At 55.9% G+C, this 19,685-nt stretch overlaps 2 protein-coding genes across 2 annotated transcripts in view; both read left to right on the top strand.

Annotated features, from left to right (window-relative positions):
* LOC102429099 (musculoskeletal embryonic nuclear protein 1) overlaps positions 1 to 19,685 on the top strand; it is a 41,901-nt gene that overhangs the window by 1,948 nt on the left and 20,268 nt on the right. The gene's annotated exons all lie outside the window — the stretch shown is intronic.
* LOC102420340 (inter-alpha-trypsin inhibitor heavy chain H4) lies at positions 2,843 to 16,394 on the top strand. Its single transcript, XM_023755743.1, has 21 exons — positions 2,843 to 2,932; positions 4,124 to 4,284; positions 5,163 to 5,267; positions 5,402 to 5,564; positions 5,702 to 5,812; positions 6,319 to 6,447; positions 7,469 to 7,585; positions 7,846 to 8,014; positions 8,099 to 8,224; positions 8,409 to 8,590; positions 8,667 to 8,852; positions 10,135 to 10,274; positions 10,532 to 10,686; positions 11,058 to 11,317; positions 12,221 to 12,269; positions 12,417 to 12,476; positions 12,771 to 12,929; positions 13,669 to 13,843; positions 15,512 to 15,666; positions 15,790 to 15,886; positions 16,315 to 16,394. The coding sequence occupies exons 1-21, from the start codon at positions 2,843 to 2,845 to the stop codon at positions 16,382 to 16,384; spliced, it is 2,859 nt and encodes a 952-aa protein (XP_023611511.1). The 3' UTR covers positions 16,385 to 16,394.

Here is a 19,685-nt window from a genome sequence, read left to right as displayed (position 1 = left end):
CCTTGTATGTGACAAGGGAGGTGAGCTGAGGCCCAGGGCACAAAACAGGCCACGTGTACAGAGTGAAGCAGGTGGGCCTGGGCTGCCCCTCCCCCTGCCTTCCACAGAAGCCAGTGAGAGGCTGTTCAGGACCCAAGGCTCTGCAAGAGACAGGGACCTTGCAGGCCGCCTCCCTCTGCACCCTAGTTCAGCCTGCTCACCATCTTGCATCCATCACAGACAAAGCCACGTCAAGGCTCCTGTGGCCAGTGGCAGGCTGCTTCCTGAGCTGCTCCCCCTCCCAACTCCAGGTGAACCTCCCCTTGTCCCTCCCACAGCTCTGCCTGAGGCCTGGGAAGTCTTGGTTCTGGGTTTGGGTGAGATCCTTTCCTCTTCAGGCCTCAGTGTCCCCTGTGTGCATGGAGCTCTCAGATTCAGGAAGTACAGAGGCCTGTCCAGCTGTGGCAGCAAGAACACGGACAGCCCAGGGCTGGGCTGGCAGGGCCTGGCTCCCATGCTTGGCTGAGGACTGTGCCCGTAGGGAAGCCCTGCCTGTCCCCTGGGCAGGTGGAGCTGGCTGCTCTGAGCCTTTCCCATGTCCCGGCCTAGCCTGGCCTCCTTATATAGCTGTTTCCAGGCTGGGCCTGTGTTCTCCGCCCTGAGGGAGCAGACCTTCTGTGGGGACAGGGCCTGGGCCAGCTCACTGGGCTCCTTTGGGAGGCTCTTCCCCCAGCGTGTCGATGGCGGTATGTCCCCCTGTGGGATGCCAATCAGAGCCAAAGGGCGAGCTGTGTCGTTATGCACAGAGATGAGGCTTCTGGCTGGAGTCCCCAGAAGGAAGGGGAGCAGCCGCAGGCAGCTCCAAAGTCCAGGATGCCCTTCCCCCAGGGCCACCGCAGGGCTGATGGAGGAGACCCTCCCAGCCCTCTGCAGACCCATCACTGCCCAGGGTCCCAAGATAACTACCCCTCTCCCTCCCCAGGCGAGTGTCAGGAGTCCTTCCCCAGCCCGGGATGTGGCACCCGCCACGCTTGTCTGCAGCATCTTTACCCCGTCTGTGGCCACTGGTCCAGGGGCTAGGCTTTCCCCGAGCCACCGGGACACGCACCAGCAGCGTCGGGATCCTGTTATTTATTCATTTTATTGCTGTTTGTTTTAAGACTTTTCCACTTTAGCCCTGGCTGGTATGGCTCAGTTGGTTGGAGAGTCGTCAAAAGGTGGGGGGTTTGATCCCCGGTGCGGGTGCCTGCAGGAGGCAGCCGGTACATGTTTCTCTCTCACATCCATGTCTCTTTCTCTCTTCCTTTCTCTCTCCCCCTCCCTCTCCCTCTCCCTGCCTCCCTTACTCTAAAACCAATTAAAAAGAAATCATTTCAACTTTATTAAAGGAAAATCTAAAGTCATCAGTAATCCTACCCCAGGCCTGGGGCCACCCTCCGTGGGTCTGGGCTGGTGACAAGGGCACTGCCTTGGTGTGCTGACGGAACAGCCATTTGCCCTTTCCCCTTCAGTGACTGACCTCCATGCAGGTCACCTGTGTGTACAGGCCACCACAGGGAATCGCCCCCTGGAGGAGCTCTGTCCCTTCTTGTTTGTTCCACACATTCAGTAAATTCCACAGAGGGAGGCTGCTGGGCCACAAGGCGTGGCATATTTTTGGCTCTCGGTTTGTGTTGCCAAAGTGCAGGTCTTGTGTTGGGGGCCTTGCTGGAGTTGCACCCAGAGCCCTGGCTAGATTAATGGGTCCTGAACAGCAGCCTGGGACCCCAGGAGAGAGAAGGGTCTCCTGGGCCCAGCCTCTCTCACCCCAGAAATAAGGCAGATCCACCCGGCCTTGACCCCAGCAGATCTTGCCCCACTCAGACACCCCAAGGAGTGCTCAGGGCCTGTAGGGCCCCACTGCCCAGTCACACCAACCTGGCCTGCAGGCCCCTTCCTCCCTGAAGCTGCCCCCGCCCTCCTCTTCTCAGCCACTCCTCTGTCTCCTCCAGGCTGGGCTGATGGAGAGTGGGCTGGTTCACTGTTGTGTCCCCAGGCCCCAGGGCGCTTGTTGGTGGACCGACTGGTGTAAAGGGTAATGCTGACCTGGGAAGGTTCTAGACCTTTCAGAAGGCATGCCAGTACCTAGCTCCCACCTGAGCCTGCCTTTCCTCAGTATAGCAGGTCCTGGAATAATGTCGTTTTATTCAGCCTCTTTAGGTTATCATGTTGATGAGGAAAAATGTCAATTCCTAGTGGGGGCCACTGTGTGGAGTTTATTGGCCTCCCCGTGTCTTTGTGGGTTTTCTCCATGGTTTCCTCCCACATCCCCAAGATGTGCACGTGAGATGAACCAGTGTGTCTCCATCGTTCCAGTCTAGTGTGGGTGTGTGTCAGTGTGACCTTCGATGGAGGGGTGTCCTGTCCAGGTTGGGGTCTCACCTTTTACACCCTGAACTGCTGGGAGAGGCTTTGGGCATCTGAACCCCTAAACTGGAATAAGCAAGTTGGAAAAGCATGATCTCACTTGGTTTTATGAATCTTTCTTAAATATAAGTGTAGCTCACACTGATTTCAACATTTTGGATTTTTATCTAGAAGTTTGGTGATGTTTTTGTGACCAGAAATAGGCCTCAGGACGTGAACTCATTTCTAAGGTGAACATCATTTCACTTAAAGTTGCCGTTTCCAAGAACCTATCCTGATGACACTGAGGACTTATTGTGCATGTGTCTGTCCTCAGCCAAGGTCCACAGGACATTCACTTATCTGAGTCCACTGCAACTGGAACCTGCCCCTGGAGGGGCGGAGCAGCAAGGAGGTTACTAATTCATTCCCCACTTCCTCTCAAGTTCAGAAGCAGCCTGCCAGGCACTGGAGCCAAATGAAGCCCCCAGGCCCTGCCCGTGCTTGTGGCATCGTGCTGGTCCTGCTCTCGCTGCTGGCTGTCCTCCAGACCACCAGTGCCCAAAAGGTAGCGGGTGACTCAGGCACCTGTGTGTGCACTGGAGTGTGAGTGGTATGAGCTGGTGAGTGAGAGCCTGTGTGTGTGTGAGCGTGCAGGTGAGCACAGATCAGTGTGTGTGCAAAAAAATGGTGCTGACCATCCACCAGATACGTCCCAAGGGCTTGATGCCTCTCCCCACACCCCAACCCCCTTTGCTAGAAGGGGTGATCCTATTCCATGTTCCAGGTGAGGAATTGCAGCCTAGAAGGTTGCCCCTGGAGGCCGGCAGTGGGGGAGGGTGGGAGTGAGGATCATGAGCCCAGCTCTCGCTCTCCCTCGCTGAACATCCTCAACGTAATGATGCTTCTTCTGTCTCCCTTTCTTCATCTGTGAAGCAGGGTAATAATAGACCCTATTCGGAGGTTTGTTGTGAAGATGGAACCTGTAACACTATGAAGTGCTTAGTACAGTGCCTGGCACAGAGCAGACACTCACGTGTGTAACAAGCCGCTCAGCCAGGCGCCCACCTCTGCTAGGCTGCATGTGCAGGTGAACAGAGCTGGCATGTACACAAGTGTGTCGTATGCAGGATGGCGATTGTAAGGCTTCTCATGTGTGCACATGCGAACCTTAGACCTGGGTGGAAGGTCAGGCGCCTGGGTCAGTGACCTGTGGGGACTGACCGTCTCTGCAGGGCCAGGGCCTGGGCTGCAGGGCAGGGCAGCTGGGGGGTGGGGCCCACGGCTGCAGGGAAAGGGGGCAAAGGAGAAGCCTCCCAGCTCTTAGGGACTGGACCCTGGTCATCTCCAGATTCTCCCAGCTCCTGGAGGCCCCTGAAATCAAAGGACTTGTTTGCTGCCCTGACACTGTTCAGAGCTAAGACCTTGAGCTTCCGGATCCCAATCGGGGCCTGGAAAAGTGAGCGTCCCCTCCCAGACACACTGGGGCTCAGGCTCCACCTTCCATCCCGTGTTTGGCAGACTGGTCCCTGCCCCCTGGCTCTGTAGGGTGCGGAATGGAGCACAGAGCTGCCTCTTATTTGAGAGAAAGATCCACAGGTGAAATGCCTCACGGGGTTTTGCCTGAGGCATCCATCGCTCAGTCTGGGTAGGGCCAGGGCTTGGTTTGGGACCTAGGTCAAGGCCTGCTCTTGAAGAGCATGGCTCCAAGTAGGGCTGGCGTTGAAATAGCTCCAGCCCTCCTCCTTCACTGCTCCAGAATGCCATCGACATCTACAGCCTCACTGTGGACTCCAGGGTCTCCTCTCGGTTTGCCCACACGGTCATCACCAGCAGGGTGGTCAACAGAGCGGATTCCATGCAGGAGGCCACCTTCCAGATAGAGCTGCCCAAGAAAGCCTTCATCACCAACTTCTCCATGTAGGTGCCTTCCCGCCCCCTCCGCGTCCCCTCCCCATCCAGCTCTGCCATCCCCTCCCCCGTGTCCCTCAGGGGAGAGGACCTCCTCCTGACAGGAGGTGTGTGCACTCCACCTGCAGGCAGGACAGGAACCAGAGGCTTTATTTACTCCTAGAAATGGTCCACCATCCCCCACTCCCTTCCTTCCTCTTTTCATCCCTCCAACCTCCCTCCTTCTATCTCTTCCTCCATCCCCATCCCTCCCTCCTTCCCTCCAAATTCCATCTGTCCCTCCATCCCTTCCTCATTTCACCCCTCCCTCCACCCACCTCTGCATTCCTCCCTGCCCTGTGCTGGTGGGAAGAGGGTTCAAAGACTATTTGCCCTGTGTCTCCCACTGGCCTGGGAGCCTGGCATCTCCCTCCTCCTCATTCTGCCCCACACAGCTGGCACAGGGCTGGGTGCAAGCGCAGCTCAGAAAGCGTGTGCTGCTGGTCGACAGGTTCCTCTGGGACAGTCTATGAGATGGAGGGGGCAATTGGAATGTGGGGCCAGAGTGGGAGGGAGAAGACAGGCCAGGACTTAGCTCAGCCCTGTCTCCTCTGCAACCTTCCTCTCCTGTCCCTTCAGTAAAACGAATGTTCATTTCCATTGTGTATGCCTTGGGGTCGATGGAGGCCTGGCACACCTTGCAGAGGCTGCTGGCCCTTACCCTGGGTCCTGCACAGTCTTGTACACAGTCGGTGCATAATAAATGGGTTAGGTCCAGTCCAGGTAGGAGTCACTCTATCAGGAGGCACAGTAAGTCCCTGAGAGGCTCCCTGGAGGAGGTGGGATTGGAGAGAGCCTCCCCCCCCCCCCCCACCAGACTCTTGACAGCACCCACCCTCTTGCCCCAGGATCATCGACGGTGTGATGTACCCAGGGAACATCAAGCAGAAGGATGCAGCCCAGAAGCAGTACAGTGCAGCTGTGGCCAGGGGGGAGAGCGCTGGCCTCGTCAAGTGAGCCCAAGGGTGTGCGGGAGACCCCAGTGGGGGTGGAGCAGAAGGTGCCCCTGCCTTTAGTTCTGCTCCTGCCTCCAGTGTCCATACCCTACCTGGACTGGAGGGGCAGGCCTGATGCCCTCCTCCCCCAGGGCCACTGGGAGAAAGATGGAGCAGTTCCAGGTGTCGGTCAGTGTAGCCCCTGCTGCCAAGGTCACCTTCGAGCTGGTGTACGAGGAGTTGCTCAAGCGGCGCCTGGGAGTGTATGAGCTGCTGCTGAAGGTGCAGCCCCAGCAGCTGGTCAAGCACCTGCAGGTACCTGGAACTGCCTCCTCCCAGGAGGCCTCCTGGGTGACCCCTGTGCAGCCAAGGGTGGCCCCCCTGTCCCCTCAGCCTCCTGTGAGGCCCAGCCCTGGCTCCTGGCTAACCCAGTGACCCCCTTCTTCTTCCAGATGGACATTCACATCTTTGAGCCTCAGGGCATCAGCTTTCTGGAGACAGAGAGCACCTTCATGACCAATGAGCTTGCAGACGCCCTCACCGTCTCACAGAACCAGACCAAGGTGGGCCTGCCACCGTGGGTGGGAGGGGAGGGTACCGAGGGGCCTGTCTTCAGGCTGCCCTGTGAGCCTGGGTCCCCAGAGAGTGGGACAATTGGGCAGAATCTCTCGGCTGGCAGACTTCTGAGGTCTCTGTGTCCGCACTCACATGAGGGGGATGAGGAGGGCAGGGCCTAGAGGAGGACGGCGGGTACTGGCTTGAACCTGAGGTTAGGGAGCGACTGGGAAAGGACACTGACGTTAGGGTCCCAGGACCTGGGGGAAAGGCGGAGGCTGGATCATACACATCCTGAGCCCAGGCTCTGCTCACACGGCTCCGGAGCAGAGGCTCCTCGCTCACACCCATCCACTGTACTGAGGCCGTCCACCTGACAGCCCAGCCTGAGAGAAAGTTCCCTGGGATTTGACCTACGGGGGAGCTCTCATCCCGGGTGATTCTCAGATGGGGTGAGGGGTGTGAGCGTTGCCTCGCTGCTCCCCGACATCAGCCCACTCGGTCGTTCCTCCAGGCTCACATCCGATTCAAGCCGACGCTCTCCCAACAACAGAAGTCTGCAGAGCAACAGGACACGGTTGTGGATGGCGACTTCATCATCCGCTATGATGTGAACCGCACCCTCTCTGGAGGCTCCATTCAGGTGCGTGGGCTCCCGGGGAGAGCAGAATAACCAGGAAACCCATCCGTCCTCAGGAGCCTGAGCCTGGCTGTTGCCGAAGAAAAGGCAAAAAAACTGCTCCTGCCAGTCAGTGTGCACCGAAGGCAACAGACAGAAATTATGCGGTTTAGTTATGGTGTCCCTGATAGAATTCCCTTTCAGAGGCAGAAAGTTTCATCTGCTAAGGAAGGTTTATTACCTCTAAACCGCCTCAGATATTCAAACAAATAGGAAGCAAAGTGGAGTAGAGTTCTAGGGGGTCATGCATAGCCGGGAATGTTTCAGCAAAAGAGTAGCTACACTGGGTGAGTGGGAGGAGATCAACCAAAAGACTTGTATGCATATGGATGGAACTGGAGAGCATTATGCTAAGTGAAATAAGCCAGTCAATGAAGGAAAAATACCACATGATCTCACTCATTCATGGATAATAAAGACCATTACAAACTTTTGAACAATAATAGATACAGAGGCAGAGCTGCCTCAAACTGATTGTCAAACTGCAGCGGGAAGGCCAGGGAGGGTTGGGGGGCAGGAGGGAGGGGGGTTTCATCAGCTAAGGAAGGTTTATTACCTCTAAACCACCTCAGATATTCAAACAAATAGGAGGCAAAGTGGAGTAGAGTTCTAGGGGGTCATGCATAGCCGGGAATATTTCACCAAAAGAGTAGCTACACTGTGTGAGTGGGAGGAGATCAACCGAAAGACTTGTGTGCATATATGCATAACCCATGGACACAGACAATAGGGTGGTGAAGGACTGGAGCGGGTGGCAGACTAGAAGAGGTCAATGGGGAAAAAAAGGGACATATGTAATACTTTCAACAATAAAGAGTAAAAAAAGAGATGACGAGGATTTGGGGAGGTTATCAGTGGGACTGTGACAGAGGAGCTTAAAAGGAGGAGAGGATGGGGACCCGGGGATTTGGGGTAAGGAGGTGGGGTGGGGCAGGGCAGGCTGTAGCTCTCATCTCACCTGGGGTGTGTCTCACTCTGGTCATAGATCGAGAATGGCTACTTTGTGCACTACTTTGCCCCCGAGGGCCTCTCCACGATACCCAAGAATGTGATCTTCGTCATCGACACGAGTGGCTCCATGAGGGGCAGGAAAATCCAGCAGGTGGGTACCACAGGCCAGGGTAGGGCCCTGAAAACTCTCAGATGCCCCTACTGTCAGCTCTGGTCTAGCAGGCAGACCCTCCCTCCTCCATCTTCCTGGGTAGGAGGCTGCCAGAGTCCCAGGTTGGAGCCGGTCCTGCCCCTGGAGCATTCACCATGTTCCCACTGCAAGTGTGGGCGTGGGGGTGCAGCCCAAGGGCACAGGAACCCCCAAGGAGGTCCCACTGAGACACACACCTTGTTTCCCCTTCCCCTGACCAGACTCGGGAAGCCCTCATCAAGATCCTAGAGGACCTCAGGCCGGAAGACCACTTCAACCTCATTAGCTTCAGCAGTGAAGCAACCAAGTGGAAGCCATCGCTGGTGCCAGCTTCGACCCAGAATGTGGAGGAGGCCAAGAAATATGCTAACAGCATCCAGGCCCAGGGAGGTGAGCGCCAGGCAGCCCTGCAGGTTAGGGGCTTCCGGGCACGAGCTCCGCCTGAGAGCCATCCTGAGATTGTGTGTCCCTCAGGAACCAATATCAACGATGCAATGATGTTGGCTGTGCTGCTGATGGACATAGCCACCCGGGAGGAGCAGCTGCCCCCAGGGAGCGTCTCCCTCCTCCTCCTCCTCACTGATGGCGACCCCACTGTGGGTGAGGGCACAGCAGCAACTCCAGGGCACACTGCCCAGAGGGCATCGCTGGGGCTACATCCTGGCTTACTGTGGGGCCTGGGGAAGGGAGGGAATCCCTGAGGCCTCTCAGGATCTGAGATTCCAAAAATATCCCCTGAGCAAATCCCTGTTTTCTGACCCTTGTCCCCAAACACTGGGTCCAGGCGAGACCAACCCCAGGAAGATCCAGAAGAATGTGCAGGAGGCCGTACGCGGTCAGTACAGCCTCTTCTGCCTGGGCTTTGGCTTCGACGTCAGCTACGCCTTCCTGGAGAAGCTGGCGCTGGACAACGGCGGCCTGGCTAGGCGCATCTACGAGGACTCGGACTCCGCCCTGCAGCTGCAGGTGCCAGCCTACCCCTGAGGCCTGGGAGAGTCAGGGACCACCTTGCCCGGCCCCCATGACACACCCCACTCTGCAGGACTTCTACCAGGAGGTGGCCAACCCCCTGCTGACCACAGTGACCTTCGAGTACCCAGGCAATGCCGTGGAGGAGGTCACGCAGGACAACTTCCCGCTGTTCTTCAAGGGCTCCGAGATGGTAGTGGCCGGGAAGCTCCGGGCCCAGAGCCCTGATGTGCTCTCAGCCACGGTCAGCGGGCAGCTGGTGAGTGTGGCCAGCCATCCTGGCGTGGAAGGGTGGCTGCATCAGGCATTCAGAGGGGCTACGTTCATGTTAGCTGCTGGTGCTATCCTGGAAGCTGGGAGTTCCCAAAGTGCGGAACCCAGGGTGATAAGGGGGTGACATGTCTTTGTTTGAGTAATCACGTATTTATCCTAATGTATCTTCTGAGAAATAGAACTCCCACCCCAGACCGAGCATCTCCCTGGTAGTCTTGCTGGGGACAAGGCCGAGTGAAGAGTGTTAGTCTGTTTAACTTTCACTTAAGGAAAACCTTCCAATAGATAGCTGTGCATGTGGGCAGGACATTTGTGCAGGTGGACAGGACATTTGTGCAGGTGGACAGGACATTTGTGCAGGTGGACAGGACATTTGTGCAGGTGGACAGGACATTTGTGCAGGTGGACAGGATAGCTGTGCAGGTGGACAGGACATTTGTGCAGGTGGACAGGACATTTGTGCAGGCGCCCTGCAGGTGACAAAGGTGTGGGAGGCCCGGCTCTGGTGAGAGACAGGGGAGGGTGTCTCCAGCTGCGGGGATGGGGTCTGATCCACATAGCAAAGGCTTTTGGCCGCCGGGGAATGGTGACAGGAAAGCCTGCAGTTCCTCTGCCCACAGGCCCCACTTCCCAGGCTGCTGGCCAGGTCAGCCTGAGGGCAGAAGGCCCCACCCCGGGGAAGGAAGCAGCAGTCCGCCTGAAACTTGGGCACATGCCTTGCTGTCACCACTGGACAGTGCCTGGTCCCAGCAGGGGGCACTAGCTTGGTCAGGGCAGCCTAATGGGGTACATGGGGCCCCAAACCCTATCAAGGCCTGAGCCCTCTTTCGTACTCTGCCATGACTGCTGGGGAAGGCACTTGTCTCTGTCCCCAGAGTGTCCATCTTTGGGGTGGGCCGTCTTGGGACCCTTTCTGCTTTAAACACATTTGCTGCTGCTTCTGCACTGGCCTGGGGTCCAGATCCCGTCCTCATTATCCTTCCTCCCAAAAGCTGCATGTGATCTTAGTTCCTGGCATTGCACCTGTGATAGTTTCTACCTTTTCTCTCCACCTCCTTCTCATCCTTGGAGGCTCTGTGGCTGAGCCCCTTACGCCCCTGAACTCCCTCCCTGCTCCCTACCTACTCGAAGGGAATGCAGTCCTCACAGCCAATCCGTAGGACCTGCCCAGTCCCAACTAGGTTTCTCATGGAAGTGCTGGGAAGCGGCAGGCCAGGTAAGGGTGGCAGGCCCTCACTGCTGCCGCCTGGCTGGGCCCCTCTTTCCAGACCACGGAGAACATCACCTTCCAAATGGAGTTCCAGGTGGCAAAGCAGGAAGAGGAGTTTCAAAAGCCCAAGTACATCTTCCACGGCTTCATGGAGAGACTCTGGGCATACCTGACCATCCACCAACTGCTGGAGCGAATGTGGGTGGCCTGCACCCCCGAGGGCCTGCTGGGGCGGCCACACACGGCCTCAGTGTCTCCCCAAGCTCCTCATGGGTGGGACAGCACAGGTGGCCTGGGCATCACCTAGGTATGGAGAGAGGGGGGTCATGGAGTGGTGTCTGAGCTCCAGACTCTCCCAGTAGGGACCCCGGCTCCACCCCCAAGGGTCTGGAAGGGAGGGAGAATGGAGCTAGGCATCCAGGACCTGCTGGCCCTCTGATGCTCTCTACCTGCAGGGTTTCCGCATCCGATGCTGATAAGCAGGCCCTGGAGACCCAAGCTCTGGGCTTGTCGCTCAACTATAGCTTTGTCACCCCCCTCACGTCCATGGTGGTCACCAAACCTGAAGGCCAAGAACAGTCTCAAGTTGCTGAGAAGCCCGTGGAAAATGGTGGGTGTGACAGTGGGCTCCTAGCTCTGTGGCAACAGAGTTTTGACCCAGTCTCTCCCCCCAGCCCCTCCCCCACGTCCTGACCGAGACCCTAACCCGGCCACACAGACTCCCAGGACCCCCAGGAGATGCATCCCATTTCATTGATGAGGAAACAGGCCAGGTCTCCCGACCCTCCCATATGCACTGCAGCTCTGTGGTGCTGGGGTGGGGAAGCAGGTTAAATAAGCACTTCAAACGTACCAAACTACCCAATAGTATCTCTCTCTCTCTCTCTCTCTCTCTCTCTCTCTCTCTCTCTCTCTTTCTTTCTCTCTCTCTCCCTCTCTCACTCACTTTCTTTCTCTCTCTTCTTTTTTTGTTTTATCCAGGAAAGGTTGCCTCAGGTAAGGGCCTAATACCGTCAAAGGCTGCCGTTGATGACAGGTGGCTGATTCAGGACCTCAGACCCCAGTCCCACAAAGTTGCTGGCCAGGGCGTCTCCAGCCCAGCCTGCTGCCAGGAGGGGCATTGTCTGCCCAAGCACGTTGGTGCATTTAGTCACCTGTTCGTTCAGATATTGGCTGTCCTGGGCTCTAGGGGCACATTCCCCATCCAGTTGGATGCACACCCAGGTCTCTCTGATTTCCAGGTTATGATGTCTTCAGATATGGAGCCATGGGACACTCAATGATCAAAGGAGCAGGTAGCAGAGGAGCAGCGGTGGTGGGAGGGGGGATTGACAGAACCTTGACCTTGGCCACAGGCTGGGCTCTGCCCTGACTGTGGGTGAGTGGCTTGCTTGGCTCACCTGGCTGGTGGCAGGGCTGGGACTCAAGTTCAGGTGTGTCTGATGAGGAGGCAGCTATGCAGGACCTTTTGTTAGTGGCAGAAGAAACTTCAGAGGACAAGGTAGTTGGAAGTGACTGATATCCCAGCAGGGTGGGAGGAATTCAAGAAGGGTTCCTTTTCCAGCTTGAATTTCTCCTGGCTGAAGGGGGAGAGGCTCTCAGAGTGGTGGGTGTGGGGAAGGGAGCCATCTGCCCTCTGTACATGCGTCTCCCAGTTGGGTCCCAGAGCCCTGGTGGTGGGGACCCATGACTCTGCTTGAGCCAAGACTGCAGGTGTCAATTTTTCTAAAGGTGGATTTAGCTCGTATGCTGGATTTCATGACGTGCCCGCTGGAGATCTGCATCACCTGGATTTCCTATTCCTTCTGATGTTGAGCTCACGTCTGAGAGAAATCCGGATCCGAGGCTACCGAGTGGGATGGGTGAGCCACTTCTGACCTCGGAGGCCTCGTTTCCCCAAGGGGATGGTCATCCTGCCTGTAGAACTGGATGAGGGCAAGCACCCTGCACAGGGCTGGGCACCGACCAGGCAGAGTTGCTGTGGTCTTGACATGAAGCAGTGTGTCATTTAGTTTCACTGAACCAGACTCATGACATTCTGCAGGCTGGCTCAGAATGGAACCTTCTAGAAAGGGAAGGCTCCCACCATTCCCCAAGCCATGAGTGGCCCCATGAGCTGTCTCTGATCTCCAGTCTGGATTCAGACCCAGCCCAACACCAGGCTGGACCCTGTCTCCTCAGTTTTTCCTAAAAGTGTGCTCTCCAAGGTTGGGTGAATGGGGAGGGGTCGCAGGGCTGGAGCTTGGCAGGTGCAGGTGGCAGTGGTGGCTGGAGGGCGTGCTGATTGCGCTGAATCCTGACTGCCTTCTCCCTTTCTGTTTCTGGCAAATCCTGTACTAGCATCTTCCTCCTCCTCTGGTCCCACTATGGGGGTTGATCACCTGGATGAAACAATGGAAGGTACGTCCCCAGACCAGATTCCCTGAAGTAGATAACCGCCCTATAGCAGGAAGACCCTGGGATGGGGGAGCCCTGGGGATCTCTAGGAGCCTGTTACATGTTTCTCAATGTTGAAGTGGAGAAGGAACCCTGGCCACATTTATACACGATCGTATCCTTCAACTCCCCCTGCCTCCAACTGTGAGGAAGGGGATGCCTAAACAAAGACTTTTTCTTTCAGAAACAAACCCAACAGCCCCACCACCAAGTAGGTGCCTGCCCCCCTCAGCCCCCCTTCCCGTCGCTGCCCTCCAGATGTTCTACCTGCCCCAAGAACCGCATCTGCTGCCCCAGCCCCCATCCAGGCTCCGACCTTCATCCTGCCTCTGCCTGGGCAGAGCGTGGACCAGCTCTGTGTGGACATCAAGAGCACCCGTGGGCCATTATTACTCCTGCTCTCAGACCCTGACCAAGGTGAGGCCCTGAGCAGTCACCTTCCAGAGAAACCCTCTGCAGTCAGTGCCTAAAGCAGCCTAGAGGCAGAAGCCCAGGAGAGGAGGCCAGGGCTGTTTGAGGGGCATATGAGGCTGCACAGGGTCACACAGGAGTGACTGGGCCTTGGCAGACAAGTGGGGTTTACTAGGGAGAGGCAGAGGTTGGCAGAAGCCCAGAGCCCTGAAAGATAGTAGTGGGACCATAGAGAGTCTGGAGGAGACGAATGGCAAGAGGAGGGAGGTGTGCTGACCAGACCTGCTCCCCACCCCCCAGAAGGGTCGTACTGGTTGAGCTGAGGTGTCAAGTCAGACGTGGGGACATACAGCACTCAGGGATGCTCACACACGATTTCCCACCTCCACACACCAGGCCTAGAGTCTGTTTGCTCCCTGAGGGCGGAGACCAATGATTTGCCATCTCACTCTTGGCCATGGCACCTCGCTCAGGGCCCCGCAACTAATGCGCTTTATCAATGTTCATGGACTTCAGACACGATTGCCCTTCTCAGAGGGCTCACCTGAAAGTGTCCATCACTGAGGATTTGTGGTGCTTCCAAAGTCAAATGCAACCAAGGGAGGAGAGAAAAGATTGTGGAAACCAGACTCCAGTGTGAGGGAATGCTGGGAAAGGGCAGTGAGGAGGGGGTTGGTGAAGGACAGTTCTCAGGGACGGAATCACAGAGGGCCATGCCTCTGACCTCTGCTCCCGGCTCTCTCAGGTCTCGAGATGATTGGCGAGTATGACATGGAGAAGGCCCAGTTCTCATGGATCGAGGTGACTTTCAAGAATCCCCAGCTGCTGGTCCACGTGTCCCCTGAGCACGTGGTAGTGACTAGGGACCGAAGAAGCTCTCAGTACAAATGGAAGGAGACGCTGTTCGTGGTGATGCCTGGGTAAGCTTCAGGCTGGGTACCAGCAATGACCTCTCAGGCTACGTTAGCCAGTGCCAGTGCTGACCGGTGGCCTGAGGCCACAGGCTTGGGGATGAAGTGCTTGGGCTGGGCTCGAGTCCTCTGCAGTGGGCCGCCCCCACTGGTTGGGCAGAGCCATACCTCTTTTTCTCTGGGGGCACCAGCAGTTGTCCTGGGGACCTGGCTTCTCACACACGGTCATTCCCCTGAACACTGACCCTTGCACTCATACATCCACCCACACCTTTCATTGGCCACCACATATGCAGGTCTGGGTGGCCTGGCACTTCCGGGGGACCAGATGTGGGCTTGGCCCCTGGCATGGCCACACCTAACCCAGGTCATTTTCCCGTGCAGGGGACAGTGGCTTGGAGCCACACTGCTGCTAATTGTGTGTGACTGACCCTGGGCAGGCTGCTTAGACCCTCTTAGCCTCAGTTTCCTCACTCATGCCTGGGGAGAATCACTCCAAGCCTGAGTTAGAGGCTGAGGGGAGACCCAATGAGGGAATGTGGCAGGGCAGCACTTTGCTCATTAGAAGGGGTGGTGCCCACAGGGCATGCCGGAGGGCAGCTGTCTCCGTGGTGAGGGAATGATGACAGCAGTGAGAAGTTGGAAGGCACTGTCCACCAGGGGGAGGTTATGAAAGTCAGTCTTAGCACACTCCTGAAGCTCTGATGGGGAGAGACTGTCCATCAAACACCTGGCGCTGGCAGGTAAGGGAAGTAGATGGTGACCTCTTCTGGGTGGGGCTGCCTCACCATCGAGCCTTCCAGAGGCAGCTCTGCAGGTCCAGATGTCACGAGGGGCCTGGAGCGGGCCGAGGCTTGGGCCCTCTGGGAGACCACCCTCCTAGTCCCAGCCTGTGCTGAGTACAAAGAGCCTCGTCCACGCCCCTAACTGAGCCCCTCAGTAGAGACTGGTTTCCACCTGACAAATGAGTGAGCTCCTAGAAAACCTGAGGGGCTCACCTGAAAATCGCCCATTTCATGCCAGATCTTAAAGTTTCCTGTTACTTGATAAGTACTTGCGCACCAGAAGATGAATAAAGTGCTCCTCTTAATCATAGCGACAGGGTGCACACACTTTCAGGAGCTACAGAAGATCTCCGTGAAGAATGTCAGACCACAGCTCCTGTAGTGAGTCCCTCGGAGCCTGTGTGAACTTAGTGCAGGTCCATTAAGGTCACTCAGAGCACCAGCAGGGTCTTGTTCAATGTGCTCTAAGGAGCCTAACATTCCCAAGAAAACCAAAAAGGTAAGACATCAGAGATTATTTTAAGTAAAAAAGAAGGGCATAGAATCAGAGTAGACTTGCCCTTCTAGATGTTAAACCTACAATTAAACACTGATCATGAAGAGAATCTGGCACCAGCAGCGTGTGTCCGATAACCCGGGAATCATATCAAACGAATTTGAGGGGAAGGAAATCTAAGAAAACAGGGAAAGGAACTGTTATTTTGTTTTATAAATGCTGGGATCACCGGATATTATTAACTTCAGGTTGGTCCCAGTTGCTAAGGAGAATGTGTAATGGACTTCCCACTCAAGGCCACAGCTGGATTCCCCCACCCATCCCACGCCAACTGCCAGGGTCCCCTGAGGGTGTGTCCATGCCTACCTTGCTCTCAGGAGCCTAGTTTCCCCACAGCCTCAAGATGACCATGGACAAGGCGGGGCTCCTGCTGCTCAGCAGCCCAGACAAAGTGACCATCGGCCTGCTGTCCTGGGACGGCCCTGGGCAGGGGCTTCGGCTGCTCCTGCGGGACACTGACCGCTTCTCCAGCCACGTCGACGGCCTCCTTGGTATGCTGCCCATGACCCTGGCTCAGGGCATCCTCAGATCCAGCTCTGCCTGGGAACAGGCAGTACCTGTGTCTCCCAGTCCCCGTGTCTTTATCCCTCACTGACCCACCCTTTGTCTCTCAGGCCGCTTTTACCAGGGCATTGCCTGGGGGCCCCCAGATGCAACAGATGACAGCAAGCGAACACTGAGGACTCGGGGGTTTGAGTTCAATGCCACCAGGTGACTCCACGCAAACAGGCCAGGGGTGGGACTAGGAGGCTGAGAGCTGGTCCCTGGGGCCTCCACTCCCCTGTCCGAGCCTGGGAATGAGAGATAGTCGGGTGAAAAGTTGATGCTTTAGACATGTCTGACCCAGCTCTCAGTGTGACCCCACCAAAATGGTCAACTCAGACCCACAGAAAACACCCCAGCCAGAGATCACTAAGGGTGAGTTGGGGGCATTAGCAAACTCCCTGAAGTCTCAGAGCCCTGGACAACTGGGTGCCCTTGGGAGACTGGGCCTTGTCAGCCTGTGCTGTAGGGGATTCTAAGGGGCCCTGAATCTCCATGCCCGACCCAGCACTCTCCCTCTCTTCCCAAGACACCTGAGATTTCCTAACCGTCTGTCTGTCTGTCTGTCTGTCTGTATGTCTGTCTCTCCATCCCAGAAAGCTCCAACTGGATTACCAAGAGGGGACCCTGGAAACAGAGATTTCCTGCTGGTCTATCGAGCTCTGATTCTGATGGCCGCCCATCACCCCATGCCCCGCACTGTGTAAAGATGGCTGTCTTCCTGTGACCACAGCCACCTGTGGGGTCTCAACCATGATGGGGAGGGGAGTTCCACTTATTACAAATAAAGGCAGGTAGTTTAAACTCATGGAGTGGGCTTCTCTGGTTCCATCCAGTCAAACCCCAGGGCTGCAGAGCCTCCTCCTGAACACTTAGCATCATGTGACATTGGCATCTCGCACAATCAGCCCTGAGGGCCTGTGGCCAGTAAGTCCCTGAAGAGCTTTTGGTACACTCCCTTCATTTCATAAGGTGGAAACTAAGATTTAGAAAGATTGAACCACCCCTGTATATGTCACTCCAGACCCGAGCTTGGGGCCCAGGGCCAGAAAACACCCTCTGGGAGCAGAGGTTCAGTTTCAGTCCATGAAAACCAGTTTTTATTTTTTATTTCATTTTATTATTTTATTTGTTAATCCTCATCCAAGGATGTTTTTCCATTGATATTTAGAGAGAGTGGAAGGGAAGGGGAGAGACAGAGAAACATTGATTGGTTGCCACCTGCATCTGCCCTTACTGGGGCCAGGAGTCAAGCCTGTAACCGAGGTACGTACCCGTGACTGGAATTGAAGCCAGGACCTTTAGTTCTCAGGTCGATACTCTATCCACTGAGCCAAACCACCTAAGACCATGAAAACCAGTTTTGACTCTTCCTACCTCCATTAAAAAAGTGAACTGGGTAGAAGTTCTCAGCGAGCTTTTGGGCACCTTTCACATGGGACTTGCATGATGCAATTTGATTTTCACACCTGTGCTCACCACCTGGAAAGGAGCTAGCCCTGGAACACAGGAGACAGAGAGAGGCCCTCATCCCAGGAGGGAAGCATCTGTCCCGTGGAGGTGACCCAGCCCCCAGCTCTAAATCCTCTCCAATCCATGCCCCAGGGATAGTCACCCCCAAGATTCCACCCAATTCCTGCATAGTCAGAGCACACTTAAAAAACAGTTATAGCCCAGGTGGCTCAGTTGGTTGGAGCATCACCCTGTACACCCAAAAGTTGCAGGTTCGATCCCAGGTCAGAGCACATATCTGGGTTGTGGCTTTGATCCATAGTTGGAGCGCATGCAGGAGGCAATCCATTGATGTTTCTCTCTCACATCGATATTTCTCTTTCTGTCCCCTTTCGTCTCTGTCTAAAAATAAATAAATACATAAATAATTGAATAAATACATAAATTAAACATCTCCTTGGGTGAGGATTTAAAAAAATTTTTTTAAACAAAACCCATGGGAATAAGAGAAGAGGCAAGCAGGAAGAGCATTGGATCTGTGACACCCTCATGGGGAAGCTGCAGCACAGAACTTTGCTCTGAGCTTCCCCGCAGCCAGAGGAAAGCAGAAAATGAGCTCATTTGCTGGTTAAGAGGAAGCAAACCAGGTCAGCAGGGAAAAGCTCTTTTCCCAGCTCTTGAGCTCTACAGGGTGTTAACTGAGTGAGTCTTTCTGGAGGGGTCAGAGGAGAGGCCCGTAGCGGGGCTCCAGCAGCAGGTTTGCCGAACACACAGACACACTCCAGCTGCCTCTCCACCTGCCTGGTTGGCTGGCAGGGTCTCAGGCTGTTGCTGTGAGACGGGGGAGCCGCCTTGGTGTCTCCCACCACCTTCCTGTGAGGCCAGCTCTGACACACCTACCAAGATGAGAGACGGGCCCACGCCCAGCTCACCCCTCTGGGACACCACCGCCTGCTCTGGGCTGTGGGGTTTGTAAACAGCAGAGGAGTCCTGGGTGACTCTCTGGCCCAGCAGCAGGGCAGGTGCCTTCTGTGAACAATTGGCAGTAGGTCCATGCCCTTCATTGTTTTGTTCACTGAGTGCGTTCCAGCACCTCCTTGGGCCAGGCCCTGGGCAGAGTGCTGTAGCCACCACGACAGACAGTGCCTATGTGACAGCTGCCACCCAGGAACGACTAGGTGCTGCAAGGATCCCAGAAGGAGTCACCTTGTTCCACCTGGGGAATATCGGGAACCTTCCTAGAAAGTGGCGTGGCTGGGGCTGAATTTTGACGAATAAAGAGAAGTCAGCCCAGTAGAAAAGGAGGACAAGGACACTGGGCCGAGAGCCAGGACATTGTGCATTGAGTTCAGGGTCATTGTGCAGTGAGTTCAGGGTAGGGGAAGGGAAGCATGGGGTGAGGAGCCAGTTGGAGAGGTGGAGAAGCAGGGCCAGGCCAGCACTGGCTGGTGCACCTTGCCATGGGGCATGGTTTCTATCCTGAAAGCCAGGGAGCCATAGAGGACTGGGTTGAGGACAGAATCTGCCTGGAATTGGCCTGCAAGGAGGGCCTCCCTGACTGTGTTGAGGGAGGGGAAGGGGCAGATTTGGGCTGGGGCCTCCTCTGCCTTGCTGCCAACCTGCCAGGCTAGGCGGCTAGCTGAGTGGCAGGACAAACCAGGTACTTCAGGAGGACCAGAAACCATATGACGATGCCTCTTCACACCCTCCATCTGGCAGGATCTTTCTCCCCATTTCACAGATATGAAAACTGACCTCAGTATGAGTGCTTTAAAGCTACAGGCTTCTCAGCCGACCTGGGACTGAATGGGTGGCAGGGCTTGCCTACTTGAGAATGTCCTTTCCCAGGCTGGGCCCTTTTTGCCAGCCCAGCCTGCACACCTGCCATGTTTACTCTGGAGCTGTGTCTCACGTGGCCCTCTCCCTAGAGGAGCAGCAGCGCCAGGCCACATCTCATAGATGCCTGGGGGCAGGGGGACTCCTCTGATGAGAAAAGTTTCCTCCTGGACTGCCCACCATACCCTCTCCAGGACCCCAGTCTGGTGTCCCTAGGAAATCCAGAGGGGCCCCTGGAGTGGGAGGTAGGAAAACCTCCTTGTGGCCCATGACCAGATCCCATCCCCACCCCCAGTGGCATTCCTGATCCTTCCCAATCAGAAGCCAGCCTCCTCTGGCCTTATTGTGTCCCTTGCTGTGCCATGGAACAAAGCTGCCCACTGTTCCCTTCAAAGGGCTACCGTCTATCCAGCATGCTCTTAGCCCTGCAGGCAGAGAGAGCAGCAGAGGCAAAGAATCTGGGGCAGGAGGGGTTATGTTTGCAGAACTGGAAGCAGTGTGTGTGTCTGGAACCCAGAAAGTAAGGGGAAATGCCTGGTTCATGGAGGTGATAAAGCTGAGAAGCCATAGGAAGGACTTTTATCTTTGTCCCAAGAGCAATGGGAGGGAGATGTCATTGACAGGGTGTGGGCAGGGAGATGATTGGTTCTGCTGTGGAAAGCTCTCTCTGGAAGCAGGG

This window comes from Myotis lucifugus, unplaced genomic scaffold (genome assembly GCF_000147115.1).
Source record: "Myotis lucifugus unplaced genomic scaffold, Myoluc2.0 scaffold_83, whole genome shotgun sequence".
NCBI classification, from domain to species: Eukaryota; Metazoa; Chordata; class Mammalia; order Chiroptera; family Vespertilionidae; genus Myotis; species Myotis lucifugus.
Note: the sequence above shows the minus strand (reverse complement) of the source record. Positions and strands in the feature narration are given on the sequence as shown.